The 20,988-nt window shown below is 42.4% G+C and overlaps 1 protein-coding gene across 4 annotated transcripts in view; it reads left to right on the top strand.

Moving 5' to 3' along the window:
- Positions 1-20,988, top strand: part of ASAP2 (ArfGAP with SH3 domain, ankyrin repeat and PH domain 2) — a 217,378-nt gene that overhangs the window by 183,878 nt on the left and 12,512 nt on the right. For 2 of the 4 annotated variants that reach the window (XM_075861122.1, XM_075861124.1), the window contains 4 exons: positions 9,595-9,708; positions 11,005-11,254; positions 16,102-16,269; positions 16,945-17,107. In XM_075861122.1, coding sequence (XP_075717237.1) covers positions 9,595-9,708; positions 11,005-11,254; positions 16,102-16,269; positions 16,945-17,107 — 695 coding nt within the window. Of the gene's footprint in view, positions 1-9,594; positions 9,709-11,004; positions 11,255-16,101; positions 16,270-16,944; positions 17,108-20,098; positions 20,186-20,988 lie in introns of those variants that run through there. The other 2 variants (XM_075861125.1, XM_075861123.1) reach the window with 2 other exon arrangements.

The raw sequence follows: 20,988 nt of genomic DNA, 5'->3' as shown, positions 1-20,988 counted from the left end.
CACCGCACCCCCTGTAGAAAGCACCACCCCCCCTTGTAGATAGCGCCACCCCCTGTAGATAGCTCCACCTAAGCTCCCTCTGGGAGCGGAATCCACGGTCAGAGCACTCTAGCCGGGGATTCTACTGCTAGAGGAAGCCCCTGATGTCGCTGTCCATATATGGACGGAGACGTCAGAGGCTCCCTCTAGCAGCAAAATCCCCGGGCAGAGCGATCTGACCGGGGATTCCGCTCCAAGTGGCAGGTGGCACTAGCTACAGGGAGGGTGAAGCTATCTACATGGGGGTGGCACTAACTACAGGGGGGGTGGAGAGACGTCGGGGCTCCCTCTAGGAGCGGAATCCCTGGTCAGAGCGATGTCTGGGGATTCCGATCCTAGAGGGAGCTTAGGTGGTGCTATCTACAGGGCGGTATATTCCAGGGCTCACAAAGCCCCGGCAGACATGAGTGCAAGCGCTGCCTACAATGAAGCAGCACTGCACTCGTTAAACCCCTCTCCAGCCTGCCAATATTTTATATATGTGACAACTGCATGGGGCATAGTCTATTGGATCGTATACAGCCGTATGGCTATTGTAAAGGGTTAAAAAAAATGAAACATTAAAAACTATACATATGTGATATCCTGGTAACTAGAACGACTTGCCAAATAATGTAAATACTTTATACCGCATGGTAAATAACATACGAATATGGCGGAATGTTTTTTTTTTTTTTTTTTTTTTTGCATAACCCTAAAATTTTGTTCTATAAAAGTTAAACAATAAGATTATATGTACCGTAAAATGGTGCAATTAAATACTGCAACTTGTCCCACAAAACAACAAGGCCTGATATATGTATGTAAATCGAAAAAAAATTAAGTTATGGCTGTCATAACAGTGAGACCAAATTCAAAGAATTTCTGCATCCTCATGGCCAAAATTATCTGCGTTTTTAAGTGGTTAAAGAGTCATTCCTAACTTGGACATTTATGGCATATCCACAGGATGTGCCATAAATGTGTGAAAGATGCGGGTCCCAGCTCTGGGACCCGCACCTATATTGAGAACAGGGGTCCATTAACCCCCGTTTCGACTGGTGAGGCGGCCACTGGCTGCAGATTCCAGGCAAGGGCTAGTGTAGATGGGGCTGGGTATGTGCTTGGCTCTCTCCATTCTATTCTGCGGGAGTTACAGAAACAGCTGAGCTCAGCCTCCCCCTCTCGATTATAGGTGTGGGTCTAACTTGGGAATACTCCTTTAAAGGGCATTTTCACCTGAAATCTAAAACTCCTCAGTAAATATATGTAAGATCCTGAGTTATTCTCTTCTCTCACGTATTATAAAATTGTTAGTTCTTTTTACAGGTTTTCCAGAGGTGATAACAGGGAAGTGTCCGCCATTACAGCTCCTATGGAAGTTGTCACCTTGTTTTACTAGGCTCCTGAATGGCAAATCTGCCTAGTAATGTGGTGCTAAAGAGTCCGCAAAGTATCAACGTATAACCAGCAGATTTAGGATATGTTCACACAAGGCGGATATGCTCCAAATCTCATCCACTTTTGCTGCTACTGTATTATGCTGTGGATTTTCTGCAACTAAATCCGCTGTGGAAAATCTGCAGCATTTACGCTATGTGTGAACTGACCCTTATCCTTTCAGGAGTCATGGCTGTTACTTCCGGTTGTCACTTGTGAAAAATGTAGAGAGTGAAAATAGGTTTACTAAGAAATGACTAAAGAGAACGCTGAAGAATTTGAGGGAAGAGAACAACTCATTGGCCTATATTTTTATTATTTTGCGGACACTCTTTGGACCTTCGTTGAAAGTGTCTAAAAAGAGGCGGTGGGGGGCGTGGCCTGGCTGCTGAACTGGATGGACGTGTGAGTACCTAGCTCCCGCTCCTTGTTGAACAATATAGCGACGAACATTCAGTATTAGACCTCAAAAAGAGACTTTAACCTGCCAGAAACCTGCCAGATACCTGCAGCAACATGCCGAGAAAAAAAAGGCCTCTCCAAAGACCGGAGAAACTTATAGATTTCTATCTCTCACACACGGCGGAGCAAAATCAAGATGGCGCCGAAGCACACTCGCCGGCTAACTCCGTTGCCTCAGAACCACTGCAGAGATCAGTGGAACGTATTTCACTGACGCTGCCACAACGAAGGAGCATATCTGTCTCCCCTCGAACACAAACACTTCTACAGGCGGGGAAAGACTTGCGGTTAGACTCTCAACCCTCGGAACAGGGCGTGAATGCACATATTCAAGATCAGACATACCTGGGTCCTACGAAGGAAAAATCCATCATGGCGCAGACCGCACCTTCCTCACAGATCCTGACAAGACAAAGCCAACAACTTCTATCGCATGCAGATACATCTGAGGTAAGAGCTGATGACATGCAAAATAGAGAATCTATAGCTCCCTCAGATTTATTTGAAGATATGCACACCTCAGATAAGATGGTGACTGATTCTATAATGAAGGAAATGTTGAAAGCATTACGTCAATCTTTGCAGGCTGATATTGGGCATTTGATTAACCCTCTTCAAATTGCTATTCAGGAAGTGGATCAGAGAGTCCACAAAGTTGAATCCAAAATGGGGGACTTTGCTCGTTCACATAATGACTTGATAGACGCACATTATGAGATGGAATCGGAAATGCAATTTTTACGTACTAAAGTAGCAGATATGGAGGACAGGTCAAGAAGGAATAATATAAAATTCAGGGGCATACCTGAAAATATAACCCCTCCAGACCTGATATCATATATACAGTCATTTATAAAAGTTATGTTACCGAAATGTACAGAGGCGGACATGTCTATTGATAGAGCTCATAGGGTTCCCCGCCCCAAACATCTAGCGGATACTGTGCCGAGAAATGTGCTGGCGCGCATACATTTCTACACGGTGAAAGAAAACTTAATGGAAAAGACGCGTAAAACTGGCCAACTACCGGAACCATATCAGCAATTGTTGCTCTATACAGATCTCTCAGCAATGACACTCCAAGCGAGACGTCAACTTATCCCCATAACTACCATCTTAAGAGAAAACAAGATTTTATATAAATGGGGATTTCCGGTTCGTTTGCTTATCACCCGAAATAATGCCTTCTACGCGATCAAGAATGTGGAAGATGGACTCAACTTGTTGAAGCAGTGGGATCTGAGTCTCCCCACGTCTAGCCAAACGAAACAGCAAGTACCTCAGCATATTTCGAATGAGTGGCAGGTGGTGGGATCCCGGAGAAGGGACAAACTTTGAGGTTTATGACATATTACATGGGAGTTCTGACTCTCCGATCATCCAGAGTTGGCAAACAGGAACTACGGTTTACTTGCCCTCACTTTTGTAGATAGCTGGAATGCTATCTCCTGTTGTACAGATACTCTTCGGAGTAAAAATGGCCGTGTTATTTGCCTATGTTATATGTAAGATGTTTTGTTTATGTTTTTGTACTCAAGGTATACTGTGTGGGTCGAACTTATATAAGGGTCAAATTGATGCATTATGGTGGCTAATTTACTATTCTGATATAGGGAGGGTAATACTAAAAGGGAAAAGAGAAGAATATCACCGCTTATTGTATAATGTAGTAAAATGGTACTAAAATTTATGTCTTTAAATGTCAAAGGCCTGAATAGCCCACAAAAACGGTCATTCTTATGGACAGAAGTTAAAAATCTATCTTGCGATGTTATATGTGCACAAGAAACGCATATAATGTTGAAAGACGCATTCCGATTGAAACATCCAAACTTCCCATTTCTATACCAAGCCCACTATTCCACTAAATCCAGAGGAGTCATGATAGCGTTCAAAAATTCTCTCGCTTTTAAACCTATGGTGGAAAAAATAGATCCGAAAGGACGATTTATTATACTAATCTGTTCAATTAACAATGTTATCTACACTATAGTGTCGGTATATTCGCCAAACAAGGGACAGATTCGCTTTTTTCACAAGATAACACGGATTGTAGCGAAATTGCAACAGGGGAAACTTATAATGTGCGGAGACTTTAACATGATTGTTGACCCCGATATGGATGCAACCTCCTCTGCCAGAGGAAATGGTCGGACTCTGAGCAAAGTACTGTGGCAGAGGGAGTTGTATGATGTTTGGAGAACACAACATAGCACGGAGAGGGATTACTCCTTTTTCTCGGCAGCTCATGGCACATACTCAAGAATTGACATGTTCCTTGTCGATAGAGAGGGCCTACTGATATCCCAAGATTCCACTATTGAAACTATTACCTGGTCTGATCATGCAGCAATTACTTTATCCCTGGAAGAGAGACATGGTATGAAGCGTTCATATCTATGGCGGAACAATACTTATATTATGTCACATTCCAAGTATAAAAGGCAGTTTGAGGATGAATACTTTCAGTCTAATGTTAACTCAGTTTCGGACCCTAATATTCTTTGGAATGCTCACAAAGCTTTCATTAGAGGTACATTTATCAAATTAGGTCATCGAGATAAAAAAGATAGAAATATTAGTATTACATCTATACTGGATGAGATCAAGCGGTTGGAACTCTTAAATAAAGCTCAGAAATCTATGACTCATACAAAACGACTTAACGAGTTGAGACAACAACTTCGTAGCTGTCTTCTACATACATATCAGAAACACCTAAAGACTGTAAAAGCTAAATATTATTCCCAAAATGATAAAGCAACTAGACTCTTGGCCTCCCGTCTTAAGGTGCAACATACGAAGTCTCGAATTCCCTTTCTGAGAAACGGGACGGATACTGGAAAATTATATAACCCAGAGGATATAGCCAATAGATTTAAAGAGTATTATAGCTCACTGTACAATTTACACGCTGACCCCTTTTCTCATCCAGTATCGGAACAAGATATTAATAAGTTCTTAAAGACCTTGTCGCTCCCGAAACTTACACAGGAAGACGTAGATAATCTGAATTTACCTATTACACAGACAGAAATATCTAAAGTAATAACATCTTTACCTTTGGGTAAATCCCCAGGCCCAGATGGGTTATCAAATGACTATTATAAACAGTTTGCTGGTATTCTAATTCCTCACTTACATGCAGTCTTTGAAAAAGCCATAGCTACCGGAACATTCCCGAAAGAAAATCAATCGGCCTTAATAGTAACACTGCCCAAGCCAGAGAAAATCCCCGACATACCACAAAACTTTAGACATATCTCATTGCTCAACTCTGATTTAAAGATATACGCAAAAGTGCTGGCGAACCGACTGGCTCCTATTTTGCCTGATTTGGTAAAGGGTGATCAAGTGGGATTCGTCAAGGGCCGACTGGCGTTTGATAACACTAGGAGAGTGCTGAACATATTACATACCTTAGAATCCCGAGGTACACCAGCAGTACTGTTATCATTGGATGCCGAAAAGGCGTTTGACCGGATTAGCTGGTCGTATGCATTTTCGGTTCTTAGGTATATGGGTTTTGAAGGCAGTATTTTGGACGCAATTCTAGCCTTCTACTCCGCTCCATCTGCTAAAATATTCACAAATGGCACACTTTCTGAGGAATTCCTCATCACTAATGGGACTAGACAGGGGTGTCCATTATCGCCACTGATCTTTGTTTTATCAATAGAACCTCTAGCTCAAGCCTTAAGAGAAGATGTTGAGATATGTGGCATCAGGATTGGAGATCGCACACATACAGTTTCACTATATGCGGATGACATAATTCTGACGTTATCTGACCCGGAGACGTCTCTTGCTAAGGTTATGGAGGTTATCAAATTATTTGGGAACATATCATACTATAAACTGAATACTCAGAAATCGCAGGTTCTCCCTCTCAACATTTCAGAGCAATCTTTATACTTTTTGAAGACCAAATTTCCTTTTGATTGGCGAGTAGACGGCATTAAGTACTTAGGAATAGTTTTGACAAGTACACACAAACAGCTTTTTAAACACAACTATGAACCATTACTGACACATATACAAGTAGAAGCACAGAGAATGACTAAATCAGAGGTTTCTTGGATTGGAAGGATTGCGGCCTTTAAAATGTTATTGCTCCCAAAATTGTTATACCTCTATCGAACTCTTCCAATTCAGATTCCCATGTCCTTTTTCACCTCAATGCAAAAGATCATCTCTCATTTCATATGGGCCGATAAACATCCTAGAATTTCCTACAGATTATTAGCTAAAAGTAAGAGAACAGGTGGATTGGGAGTGCCTGATGTTTATCACTATTATTTGGCTTCGCAGGTGTCGCAGCTGTCCTCATGGTGGATAGAGGATGATAGTAAACATTGGGTACACATTGAATCGTGTGGAGCACATCCAGTATCGCTGAAGTTGTTAATGTTGGCTTCATGTTGGGGGATACCTACCCCACCTGGCGTTTCTCCACTGACAAGGGCCTCAATATATAGCTGGTCGAAATTTCATGAGTACTCTCAATCTAGCAGTCCCTTGTCCGAAGCCAATTCTCCAATAGAACTATTACCCTTAGCTATTCCTAACCTACATATTAAGCATTGGAAACTGGGGGGGGTGAGGGATCTGTCTCAGCTCTTGGAAGGATCTCATATGATATCATTTGAAATACTTTCCCAAAGGTTTAACTTACCTACTACAGAATTCTATACATATTTCAGAATTAGCCACCTTCTCCGCTACCAACATAAACATGAGACCTTTTGCAACAACGCTATATTTCCCATACTATCGACAAGAGGTAAAGGCTTGAAAGCCATTTACAATTTTATATATGATCACGATTCATTTAACAAAGCATACCCATATAGGGAATGGGAAAGAGAGCTGGGACAAGCCTTTACTCCTGAACAGTGGACAAGAGCTTTTATTTGGATTAATAAATCAGTACAATGTAGCTCTCATTATGAAGCAGCAATGAAAACTATGCTAAGATGGTACTATACACCTGAACGTCTAAGTAGGATATATCCCAATTCTTCCTGTAGATGTTGGAGAGGATGTGGAGAGAGAGGTACTCTGCTTCATATTCTATGGAAATGCCCAAGGTTGAAAACATACTGGCAAGATATCTTCGGCTTGATTTCCTCATTGACCAATCAAGTGGTCTCTAACTCTCCACAAATGGCATTGCTATTGCTAGATATCCATGTGATACCGCCCAGATTAAGGATACTCATATGTAAAATTTTGATCATCGCTAAGACGGTAGTGACAAGATATTGGAAATCTTCTTCCATTCCCACATGCGCGGAAGTCATTTCATCTGTTAATGACACATATACATATGAAAAGATCCTTCTGTATGGTTCAGACAAATTTACTACTTTTTCAGGGATATGGGACGTGTGGAAGAACAGTCTGCACTGTACAAAAGCATGAGAATTGATGTGATATGACTCTGTAGTTAAAACAAGAAATTCTTGAAGAAAAGACCTATTGAGTATACTTGTAATGTTATGTTTATTTGTTATTTTGTTGTTAATGCTGATGAGGGGTGAGCACACCTGATCGGTATATGTTCTTTTGATCAATTATCAAAGTATTGACACAGAATTTTATATTCCAATAACTCAACATTATACTTTTTCAGTTTATGTACATGGAAATATGTGGTTATTGATCATGTTTGTTCCTTTTGTGTTTGTTTGAAAAATATCAATAAAAAGATTGAACCATAAAAAGAGGCGGTGGCACAAAATATTGGTGTAAAATACACCAGCCATGATATAGTGTAAGGAAGAGGAAACTGCCTAACCTTCCTAATGAGTTGTGCCAAATTCATCATTCCGCATGCGCCATTTTGTTAAGTTTGCTGTTTCATAAAATTACGCATTTTACGACATTATTGATCTCCTCCATTATGTTAGAATACGGACGTTTGGCCTCGTTTATCGAAATGCATCATTGAAAGGTTGATCTTGCTCTCCATAGCAACCAATCAGAACTCAGCTATTATTTTGTAAACTGCTCTGTGATTGGTAGCTATGGACAACAAGGACCGTTTTTCTGTTGGGGAATTCGAAGGGGATGTATGGGAGTGGTGGTTGAGCATGATCGAAGCTTTCTCCTTCCAAGACTGTGGCAGATAAAGAAACCGTCAACTCTCTGGACCAGTCTTGAAGCCCATTTAGTTTCCCCCCTGACGTGGCCCATGTTAATTTGGACCTCTGCTCTATATCCTAACAATTTCAGACAAGTATCTCCATTTTCCTACTTTGACCTGGTGTTATGAGCGAGCGTTAGGTTTAAGTTCGCTTTACAGGGTCATTATATTACAACGCCTATATTGTAATCCTGAATTTCCCCCAGCTTTAAACCCGCACTCCTTTAGATGGTGGTTAGACAATAAACTGATCATCGTGAGAGACTTCATCATTGGTGGCAAATTGATGACTCCTAATTATTTCAATGTTAAGTTTCACCCGCCATCTACTGAACTTTTCCGTGCTCAACAGATTTTTTTTTTTTTTACAACAATCACCTCCGCCTCCCCTAAGTTAGACTCAGCACCTATCGAATCCCTATGTCTTTTTAGAGCTAACTTATCAGGATCATTGTCTTATCTTTATTCTACTTTAAACTGTTCACCTACTGTGCAAGTTGCCGTTCATGATCAGGTGGGACGAAGAGCTGGCGATATCACTTGATCATGAGCAATGGGATTTCATTTGCACTACTGCTAGTAAGGGGAGTTTACAAATCACCCTGATGGAGACCTCTGAAGTTATTGCATAGAGTATATATGGTACCGACCAGAATATACACCATGTACCCTGATATTCCTGACACATGCTTTAGGGGGTGTGTGGACCTCATCTGAACACGTGTTGGACTTGTCAAAAAGTCAAATATTTTTGGAGATCGATTATGACACTTGCTAATTCAGTGATGAACACTCACATAGAGCTTACCCCTGAGGTTTCCTTGCTAGGGGTGAAACCAGACGGTCTTTCTTACCCTACCTTTAAATTGCTTCAACTCCTTATGATGTCACCTCGTATACATATTGCTCAAAATTGGAGAAAGTCGTCACTTTCAATTACAGCAGTAAAAAATCGCATGAATAGAATTTTGTTTTACGAAAAACGTAATGCCGTTAGACATGATACTGTAGCACAATTTGATAAGATTTGGTCCCCATGGCTGCGACACCATGTTCGTAATGTTTAATTTTATCTCGTTCCTTTAAATAATATACCCTGCTGGATATCGTTTACTTGACCTCCTGCGTGAAGTCCTGACTTATTATTTGTAAACTGCCTATTGTATATCCGAATTGTGTTTGAAACTAAAGAAACAGTCAAGTGAGTGCAGATAGACCTTTATTAAGAAAGGGTTGTCCTAAACTTTACAATGCGGGAGATTTGACAGCAAATTGCGCCAGAATTATGGCGTACATGCCATGCGCCAAATTTCTTGTGTTTTGGACACTTTTTACATTCACTCGACCGTTTTTAATTTGATTGAAAAAAAAGCGTGGCTAAGAGGAGTCCTAAAATGCGCCAGATTTGTGAATGGCGTGCGCTGTTTTTGCAAAATATCTTCCAATCGCATATAAATCACCTCTCGGATCAGTGAATATCAGACAGATGTTTCTTCTCCTTTGTTGACTTTGTTCTGGTCTTTCAGTTGATCCAGGCGTTATCTGGACGGTTCAATTCTCATGTACATGTGGAATATGAATGGCGGTTGCATCACGTGGACTTGGATGAAAGCGATGATGATGTGGATGAAAAGATTCAGGTTAGCTTCAGCTCTTAACCTCTTCCTTATATTTCAGTAGAAATATACCTTGACGTAAGAGTCTTTTTTTTCATGCCAATGTATATTTAGGATGGATGGTTTTTTATAGAAAATTGTGCATAATATCTCTCCGCCAGTGGTTGCTTTTGGAAACAGACAGCAGTCTAGCTCCACTTTACTGTCAGACATGTCCCTTAAAGGGAATCTATAACCTGGGTGCACATTACAATATTCGTGACATACATGCACTTTATGCAAATGATGGCACCCTTGTAAAGATGTCCTCATATTTGCCACTGCGCTTGCGCCCGGAGGTTTTAGACACTTTTCCATTCTTTGCACATTTAATTTATGCAAAGCGTACTTAGGCCCTGTTCACACCACATTTGTGATGTCCGTTTAGCGTGTACGTTGGGGAAGCTCCATTAGCCCGATAGAGGCCAATACGTGGTATATGTTTTATAAACATGGTAGCCTATGCTTGACGTATACCACTGTATGGCATACGTCACTGGCATTCATTTAGCGGATACGTCATGGGGTTACCAATAGCCTTTCATGACGTATGCGGATGTCATTATAGTTTAAGGGTGACTGATCCATTAGACGGATGCCTAATATTGGCATCTGTCACCCATAGACTATAACGGTATACGTTTAATGGATACGTCATGAGCTCTCAGACTCCAGTTCACGACATATCCGACATAATCTATGGTTATGGATGCCACAGTTAGGCAACCATCACAACCTATATTTAACGTATACAGATGTCGCCATCTTTAACTTCACTCTGATAACTTGCTGCAGCGTCATATCACACAACAAAAGCCATTGAAGAAGTCAAGTTTGTTTCTTGCCACACTGCATTTAATGTGTTAAAAGTTGAGACAAAGATGGCATATATGTTAAATGTAGTCATGATGTGAACATAGTGACTGCATGATCCTTAAAATCTCGGCTTCGAGACTGAATTTGGAATATATATATATACATATATATATGTGTGTGTGTATATATATATATATATGTGTGTATATGTGTATATATAATGTGTTTAATCAATCCATAGCTGCGGTCTGCAACCAAATTTTGGTCATTTTAAATGATTCTCAAGATTATATGGTTGATTCTTGAGATCCTGTGTGTCTTGTAGAGGTCGGCGTGTCCTCTTGATAATCTAGAATTTCGTTTTTTTTATATGTACTTTGTATAGTTTTGCTGCTTTGGACTCTATATTCTATTACCTCTCTTTGTCGTCTGACTTATTCTTTGCTAAAATCTGTGATCTTGTAGCAGCCAAGTCCCAACCGCCGGGAAGACAGACCAGTCAGTTTTTACCAAATTGGACCAAATTCAATGCAGTCTAGCGTTGCCTCACTGGCCAGAGATGCGGCGAACATTGCCAAGGACAAACAGAGAAGTTTCCTGCCAAATATCGTCCAGAATGAAACTTACGGTGCAGTCCTCAATAACAGCAGCAACCCTGGCAGCACGGCTGGTACTGCTCCTGCCCCTCCTTTACCCCCAAGGAACATCGCAAAAGGTAAAGCAATGAATTTATTGTGTGTCCCTGCACGTTGTGTACACAAAGGCAAGCTTTGTGCGACATGTTACATCACAGCGTCCACAAACTGCTCTCCCATCTGGATTTAAAGAGACACACTCCAAAAGAAGCCTACTTCTAAATACATAACTCCGTATGAACTGCTGGTTTACTTTTTATATCCAGAGAATATTAATTTATATTATAACTAGTACAGAAAACCTGTTACACGGGTTTGCTAGCAAAAGGAATAAGTATTGTGCTCTTTGAGAATGACGACATTCATTACAGGCTTGTCTTCAGGGTTTTGCCTTATTAACGCCTTGTTTTAGGAATTGGTTTCTCGTTGTTCTTGGCGTTCCTCTGCACTCATAGTTGTTCTTTTTATTCTCTGAGCCAAATAAATAAAGAGAGAATGGAGATATGGGAATTGCATGCACAGTCATTCCTTAATTACGCCTAAAAATAAGAAAATCGTGAATCAAATCAAAAATCCTCCATAGGGTTGAGAAAAATCCAGATTTTATTTTTTTGCAAAATCGCCCAGCCCTACACACAGTGCACATAATGTAGTAGGTGTCACATGCAGTCCTATGTAACACCACAAATAACACACAGTGATAACTCTGAATACAGATAATGTAGTAGATGCACACACAGAAATCTATACACATACAGGGGCGTAGCTAAAGGCTCATGAGCCCTGGTGCAAGAATTTAGCTTGAGCCCCCCTACCCCTTCCCAAACGCACCAGACCCCTGCGCACGCCTATGCCCAGCCGGCTTGCCGGACAGACCCCATTATTGCCTCCACAGTATAATGCCCCCCATATCTGCCCACACAAAGTATAATGCCCCCAATAGCTGCCCCATACAGTATAATGCCCCCATACAGTATAATGCACTTCATACAATATAATGCCCCCATACAGTATATTGCCCACCATAGCTGTCCCATACAGTATAATGCCCACCATAGCTGTCCCATACAGTATAATGCCCCACACCGTATAATGCCCCATAGCTGCCACATACAGTATAGTGCTCCCATAGTTACGCCATACACTATAATGCCCCCATACAGTATAATGCCCCATAGCTGCCCCATACACTACAATGTCCCATACACTGTAATGCCCCCCATAGCTGCCCCAAACAGTATAATTCCCTTCATAGCTGTCCCATACAGTATAATGCCCCCATACAATATAATGCCCCCCATAGCTGTCCCATACAGTATAATGCCCCCATACAATATAATGCCCCCCATAGCTGTCCCATACAGTATAATGCCCCCATACAATATAATGCCCCCCATAGCTGTCCCATACAGTATAATGCCCCCATACAATATAATGCCCCCCATAGCTGTCCCATACAGTATAATGTCCCCAATACACTATAATGCCCTCCATAGCTGCCACATATAGTATAATGCCCCATACAGTATAATGACCCACATAGCTGCCACATACAGTTTAATGCCCCCAATACAATATAATGCCCTCCATAGCTGCCACATAAAGTATAATGCCCCCCATAGCTGTCCCATGCAGTATAATGCCCCCATATAGTATAATGCCCCTTCAGCAGCTACCATCCATATGAGACCCCCTCCCATAGCCAGGATAATGCCCCCATATGTACGTACCTAATAGAAAAATAATAACATACTTACCTATCCCCGTTCCCATGATGGGTGGAGAATCTTTCTCCTCCGGTCTGTGCTGTGAGTGACTCGGTGCAGACAGGCGCGTTGTTGAGACGTCACTAAGTCGCGCCTGCTTGCGCCGAGCTGCTCGCGGCACAGTGAATGCTGGAGCAAGGCTCCAGCATTGCACTGAATTGACGCAAATACAGTTGGAAGCGCGGTCAGCGCTGTGTGGCAACGGGCGGGCCCCCCAGTCTTGGCGGCCCGGTCGTAACTGAGACAGTTTGTGACCCCCTATAGCTGCGCCACTGTACAGATACATATATAGGCTCTTAGACACACAAATACACACACACAAAGACACACACAAACACAGACACACACAGACAAATAGAGGCACAAACAACAGACAGACTGAGCACTCACATCTCCTTCCTCACAGGCTTCTTGCAGGTCGGGCTGGGAGTGGAGCTAACGGCGCCTCAGACACCACGTCATTGCCAAATATATCTATATGATGATGATTGCAACATTTCTACATGTAGTTGTGCTAGTCTATCTGTGATCAATCTAGTAGGTGTAACCACTACATATTAGGGGCTGCACACCTTCCAATATGATGACGCTGGTCATGGCCACATCCTGCCGTTTAACCCTTAAGACGTCGCTAATATGCCTATTTGCCTCGGAAGCAGAGTGGGCGCCTTAGGCGCCGGGTCTCTGCTGTGTTGCACAGCAAGGGCCCAGCAGCAATGCTTGCGATCAGAAAAATTTCTGATCGCAAGCATTTAACCCCTCAGATGCCGGTGTCCGATGTGACCACCATCATGTGAAGGGGTTTTTACTGCCCCTTTTGCTTCGGGGCTGGTCACCAGCTCCCGTGCGGCGAGAACGCGGGAGCCGGTGCACTCATATAGCAGCTGGGAGCCTTGTGAATGCTCCCCGGCCTGCGATAGGAAGATTGCTATTGAGACCTCAAAATCAATAATCAATAGCAATGCACTGATTTTGCCATAGACTGCAATATTGTGATATTGCAGTCTATGGCATAAGCGATCTAATCGCAGGTTCAAGCACCTTAGGGGGGGGGGGCTAAATAAAAGTAAAGAAAAACAGTTTTTATGAAAATTCAGATCACGGGGGTTTTCCTAGATCACGTATTAAAATAAACATATTGGGTATCCCTGCATCCAAAAATACACGAACTATAAAAATATTTATCCAATCAAAAGGGCCGAATCGCAGTTTGTTTTGTTTGCCACTTCAACCCCCACAAAAATTTTTATAAACAGTTATCGAAATGGTATGAATAAAAATGACATCTTTCCACGTACAAAAAGACGCCTTACCCTGCTCTATACACAGAAATATAAAAAAGTTATGGGGTCACAATATAGCGATGCAACGTTTTAAAAAAATGTTAAAGGTACTAAAACATAACAAAAACTATATAAATTTGGTATCACCGTGATCGTACTGACCCGCAGAATGAAGGTAATTTTCACTGTACATTGAACGGCGTAAAAAAGAATCCCATAAGAAAAAATTCCATCTCATTTTAAAAAAAAATTCCAGCTTCCCAGTACATCGCACATAATATTAGATAGTGCCAATAGACAGAACAGCTTGTCCCGTAAAATTAAGCCCTGATATGGCTGTGTCAACGAAAAAAAAAAATAAGAGTTATGACTTTTTGAAGGCGGGGAGGAAAAAGACTAATCCTAAAAAAAGAAAATGAGTCTGGTCGTAAAGGGTTATTCCTCTGGTTTACCCATCACATATATGACCAGATCCGGCTTTCCTGCCATTTGAGTTGTCTGGCTGGACGGTGACCACATCAGTCTAATGGAAACTGTTGGTGGTTATCCTCCTGCTGTATTTCCAGCATGACATTCAATCTCCAGAATGGTTCATACTTTGTCCTTGGGTATTGGGCCGGCTGTGTGATATGCTGCAGTATTGGGATATGTATGATCGCTGGGAGCTGTCAGCTGTTGGGATACGACTTCTTGTCCGCACTGTATGAAGATGAATAATCCATTGTACTAGATGTACAGTTTATTACACTAGTGACAGCGTCCCTTGTAAGGACTAAGCGAGGTACAAACTTTTAGTTTTTTATTATATAGTGCTCTATTATTCCGGAAACAAAAATAGCAGTGTAAAAAAGCTGGACGGGACTCGAGCAGCGCCCTGCAATGTGTCTGAGAAAATGACCTGGCACTGTTATGTAATGTAGCCAAACCGAACACCTCTCCCCCTCCTGAGGGACCGCAACAGAATCCGATGAATATCTTCCCTACAAAACTTTTTTGTCCACATTTTTTAAAATGATTTATTATTTTTATTATTATTTTTTATTAGACTCCAAGGTTCACTTGTAATATTTGGAGATCATGTGGTTATTTGACTGTGTAGTGTGCCTATTCTTTCTACTTCTATCTCCTGTTTATTTCTATATCTTGTGATCTATCTTGCATTCTGGTCATTTAGACAGTACAACGAACGTATGTCATTGTCCAATTTCTCCCTGCTCTTCCATAAACGCATGTATGGATCGACTGAGTGTATGTTATTTGCCATAGGGACAAGTGGGTGACCGTTACAGATTGTTGCCGCTTATCTCAAGGGTAGCAAGGGATTTGGCTCGTTGAAATCCATCATGCACGACCCTTGTTTCGCCATAGGGATCAGCAATCTGTGGTATTAAAAAGCTCTAGCTGCGGGTCAATCACAGATTTATCACCCCTTTATGGCTGTATGTTTCCTACTTTTTTTTGGTCACCTGCCACTCTCCCCTTTGCTTTTTACAAAGTAGACTCCTAAAATATCATTGTGGTAAAAAAAAACCCCCAAGTATATAAAGTCATTTTATAAATATCAAAGGTCTTACTATTGCCCCCTGCTGGTAGGTAGTCTGTACTGCCCATGCTGGAAGAGTGCTCTAGTACATCCTGCAATGATGTTAATGCAGCTTTGAATGTGAGTGGAGCAACGGGACATCATGAAACTAAAAAAAATAATGTAAACCAGTTCTAAGTTACTCCACACTATATATAGATAGTGGGATTTCATAAAAAATAAGGGTATACATGTAATGTAGAGGAATAAGTCATGTTAACTCTTGGATGCCTGCTGAGTTTGTGTGCGATGTATGGAAATATTTCCTCCATCCTCTTGATTTTTGTCCCCTCTAGTACAGTCGACTATATTTGGCAGTAGTATACACAACACCCCTTCAAATACCCCAGCGTGGAAATGTCATCCACTAGGACATGAGAGTGGCAGCAGACAGAGGTCGTCATCTGACCCACCAGCTATCCATGCCCCTGTGCCACCAATGCGTGTCACCTCTACCGCCACAAGTACGTGACCTCCTGTCAACCACTCACCAGCACCATGTCAATGCATTGCTTGCTATAGAATTGTGTGTGAGATCCACGTTGTTAGCGTTTCATCCACTGAATCGTACTGTTATGTTTCCCTGTATCTAACTGTGTGATTGTTCGGTGAACATTGGCATTGCCATAGTGTATGACTGGTTTTATGATCTCCTCTTATGGCTTTCAATGCATTACTTGTGACTTCAAGACAGTGGGTACTACCTTCGTATCTGGCTTCTTTATGGAGACCGCTGACTAGTTTTGTAGAGATACACAGTGCCACATATTGCATGCCTGTTCAACTTCTGAAAACACAAGAACATTTGGTTGGTATGGCGGCTGGCTCCATTGGCCTCAGGTAGTCACTTCCCAGTTCCTATAAGGTGGGATAGTAATATGGGACACCAAAGGAATTCTTCCCAGAGCTCCTATACAATGATGAGGCCAATGGAAACCCCTCGTGCAGTCCCACCAAGTCTATTCGTTAACTGTATGGCATGCTTTCCTCATTCTTTACATTTTGTACACGTGAACAGAGCTTGGTCAAAGATTCATGTGTATTGCCCTATTAACATCCATCCTGTCCGCACCTACTGGGTACGGCGTAAACGGATTTGTATGTATTACACAAACTAAAATTATTTGCTGTCGTTCCAGACCCCCCTCCACCACCTGTGGCAAAAACACCCAGTGTTATAGAAGCTTTGAGCCAGCACTCCAAACAGATCCAGCCACCTCCGGTACCTCAAAACAAACCGGTGCCACCTCCAGTCCCACCACAGCCTCCCAACAGGTTGCTGCAGAAAAAGCTGGTTCCAGGGTGAGTATTTAGGCTCGTGCCATACATGAGGAGAGGGAGATCGCTTCTTGCCCAAAAAGTTTCTGTAATCTTTTTGTATTACCTTGTTTTTTTTCTTCAGGGTGCTAGCCGTTTTTCTGACGGTTAGCACACTGACCCACTCATTTCAATGGGGCCATGCACACTTCCGTTTTTTTGACGGTCCCGTTGCTCCGTTCCGATCCAAAGTAGACCATGTCGTACTTTGGTCCGAGATTCCGTGACCGCGAGGCCCATGCAAAGTCAATGGGGCCGTCAAAAAAATTGAAGGCACACGGAAGGCATCCGTGTGCCGTCTGTGTGTGACGGAGCCGTTGCCTAGCAACGGCCTGGCGGGCAGAAAAACATAACAGAAATATTACACTAATTAGCAGCTACTTGTCTCTATCAATAACTGATAGAGAAAAGAGGCTGCTGATTAAAAATAAAAAAGCAGTTCATACGTACACCGGTCGTTGTCTTGGTGACGAGTCCCTCTTCTTCCTCCAGTCCGACCTTCCTGAATGACGCTGCAGCCTGTGATTGGCTGCAGAGGCGGTCACGTGGGATGACGCGTCATCCCTGGAGGCCGGCCTTCTGACGTCATCCTGACGTGCGTGACCACCACTACAGCCTGTGATTGGCTGCAGCGGCGACATGGATGAAATGTCATCGCTGGAGGCCGGACAGGAGGAATGTAAGTATGAACTTTTTTAAAAAAAAATTTTTATTAAATTAAAATTGTATTTTCCGAGCGCCGAGCATGGTACTGTCCAGGGTGCTGAAAGAGTTACCGCCGATCAGTGCAGCCCATTAACTCTCAGCACCCTGGACAGTACCATGCTCGGCGCTCTGAAACGGAAACTCGGAGTGCACGCGGCCGCTAAAACGGCCACACGGATCCGTCAAAAACGGCCGTGTAAACGGTGTCGGAAGTGTGCACAAGGCCTTATCCTAAGCATTGTTTGCTAAGCTGCGGTCTATATTATGGCTGGTGCTTGAAATTACATTTTTTTCTTAACTCTTTTTATTAAGTTTTTCTTAAAACAGAGCAATAAAAAACAGTCGGTACTGATTACACTGCGCAATGCACTAATGAAACAACAATAAAGGTAAACAGATCAGATAAGCGACAGATAGCAACAGTAACAACCCCTCCCCCCCATCTCCCATGTGCGGCAGGGGTAACCGTTATAATGAATGACACAATGTAATCCCCAAATCAATCCTATCCAGAGACCGAAAACGTATTGCAACCCTGAAGGACTTCCATAATAAACCAATTGGTCTGCTCGAACTGGGACCTAAGTTGTTGCCTTATAAGCGGGAGAGTGGTAATGAGTGGAGACCAGGCCTTAAAGAGGCTCTATCACCAGATTATCAAATCCCTATCTCCTATTGAATGTGATCGGCGCTGTAATGTAGATAACAGCAAAGTTGTTTTTTTGGTTTTTTTTTAAACTATCATTTTTGCCCAAGTTATGAGCAATTTTATATTTATGCAAATGAGCTTTTCAATGGACAACTGGGCGTGTTTTCTCGTATTTCCAACTGGGCGTGTTTTGGGTTTTTACCAACTGGGCGTGTATTGTGTTTTTATTGTGAATAGAAGTGTATGATGCTGACAAATCAGCATCATACACTTCTCATCGTTCCCACCCAGCTTCTTTCACTGCAGACACAGCGTGACGTCACCCACAGGTCCTTCAACCTTGTTGTCGGACAAAGAAGATACATCGGCTCCAGGCATCCAAAAGGTTAATATGCTCGTCTCTAGGGAGTTTGCTATTCTTACCTGCACATACCCTGCACTGTACTCTCTGACGCCTGGTGCTGATGTGTCTTCTCTCTTCCGACGCCAAGGTTGAAGGACCTGTGGGTGACGTCATCATTCCCAGCCAGCTTCTTTCACTGCAGACACAACGTGACGTCACCCACAGGTCCTTCAACCTTGGCGTCGGAAGAGAGAAGACACATCAGCTCCAGGCGTCAGAGAGTACAGTGCAGGGTATGTGCAGGTAAGAATAGCAAACTCCCTAGAGATGAGCATATTAACCTTTTGGACGCCTGGAGCCGATGTATCTTCTTTGTCCGACGACAAGGTTGAAGGACCTGTGGGTGACGTCACGCTGTGTCTGCAGTGAAAGAAGCTGGGTGGGAACGATGAGAAGTGTATGATGCTGATTTGTCAGCGTCATACACTTCTATTCACAACGCCCAGTTGGTAAAAACACAATGCACGCCCAGTTGTAAAAACACAATACACGCCCAGTTGGAAATACGAGAAAACACGCCCAGTTGTCCAATGAAAAGCTAATTTGCATAAATATAAAATTGCTCATAACTTGGGCAAAAATGATCGTTTAAAAAAAAAACAAAAAAACTTTGCTGTCATCTACATTACAGCGCCGATCACATTCAATAGGAGATAGGGGTTTGATAATCTGGTGACAGTCTCTTTAAGGAAAAGCTTACTCAGCAGTTCTTTGTCAGTGAGGGTATTTAACCAATCCATTGTAAACATAAATTCAACTTTGGCCTGAATTAAGGATAAGGCTATGTTCACACGCTTAGCAAAATACGTCTGAAAATACAGTTTTCAAGCGTAAACCGCTCCTGATTTTCAGATGTTTTTGTAACAACTCGCGTTTTTCGCGGCGTATTTTATGGCTTATTGGAGCTGTTTTTCAATGGAGTCAATGAAAAACTGCTCCAAAAACGTCCCAAGAAGTGACATGCACTTCGTTTTCGCGGGTGTCTTTTTACGTGCCATATTTTGACAGCGACGCGTAAAATTAAGCCTCGTGGAAACAGAATACCGTAAATCACATTACATGCAATGGGCAGATGTTTGGAGGCGTAATGGTGCAGTTTTTTCAGGCGTAGTTGGAGGCGTAAACGGCCCGAATTACGCCTGAAACCACTGCGTGTGAACATACCCTTAGATTGGTGATGTTGGGTCCAGTCAATATTGTAATATGCTTTTCTTAACAGCTGCTGCCCAGAAACATGAAAACTGCCTAACCGGTTTAGTCATTCAGTCTCCAACTGATGTCCATATATAAGATAAGACCCATTCTGTGGTAAGGGGAAGCGATAAGCGAATAGTGGCATGTAAATGAACTCGTACCTCCTCCCATAAGTGCACTTGAAATTGTGTTCAACAACCAACAAGAGGAAACCGTTCTACATTCTCAGAATTGGTGTTGGACAGTTAGGCTGGGTTCACACGACCTATTTTTAGACGTAATGGAGGCGTTTTACGCCTCTAATTACGTCTGAAAAAACGGCTCCAATACATCGGCAAACATCTGACCATTACTTTCAATGGGCTTTACGATGTACTGTGCCGACAACCTGTCATTTTACGCGTCGCTGTCAAAAGACGGCTCGTGAAATTACAGCCTCGTCAAAAGAAGTGCAGGACACTTCTTGGGACGTTTTTGGAGCCGTTTTCTCATAGACTCCAATGAAAACGGCCGCGAAAAACGCGAGTTGCTCAAAAAACGTCTGAAAATCAGGGGCTGTTTTCCCTTAAAAACCGCTCCATATTTTGAGACGTTTGTGGCTCTACATGTGAACATACCCTAAATGGAAACACAAACCACATGAATAGATGAACCTTGTTATGGTTCTTAAAGGGGTTGTCTAGTTTAAATAAACAAAAAATTTTGAACGCCATATTAGGTCATTTTCAGTTATTAGAGGGAGGTCCTTTGGTCAGGATCCTCATCTCTTGGCCAGAGTGGAGAGCGATTTCAAAGAGTGTCTCTTACTTTGGAGGACCTGTCCTGCATTACACAGACCACACATTGATCGGAGTAGTCACTGTGCAATGCTTAATTTCCCCTGTGGTGGCGCTGCAGAGAAATTAAACACTTACT

This window comes from Rhinoderma darwinii, chromosome 4, assembly GCF_050947455.1.
Source record: "Rhinoderma darwinii isolate aRhiDar2 chromosome 4, aRhiDar2.hap1, whole genome shotgun sequence".
Lineage (NCBI taxonomy): Eukaryota > Metazoa > Chordata > Amphibia > Anura > Rhinodermatidae > Rhinoderma > Rhinoderma darwinii.
Note: the sequence above shows the minus strand (reverse complement) of the source record. Positions and strands in the feature narration are given on the sequence as shown.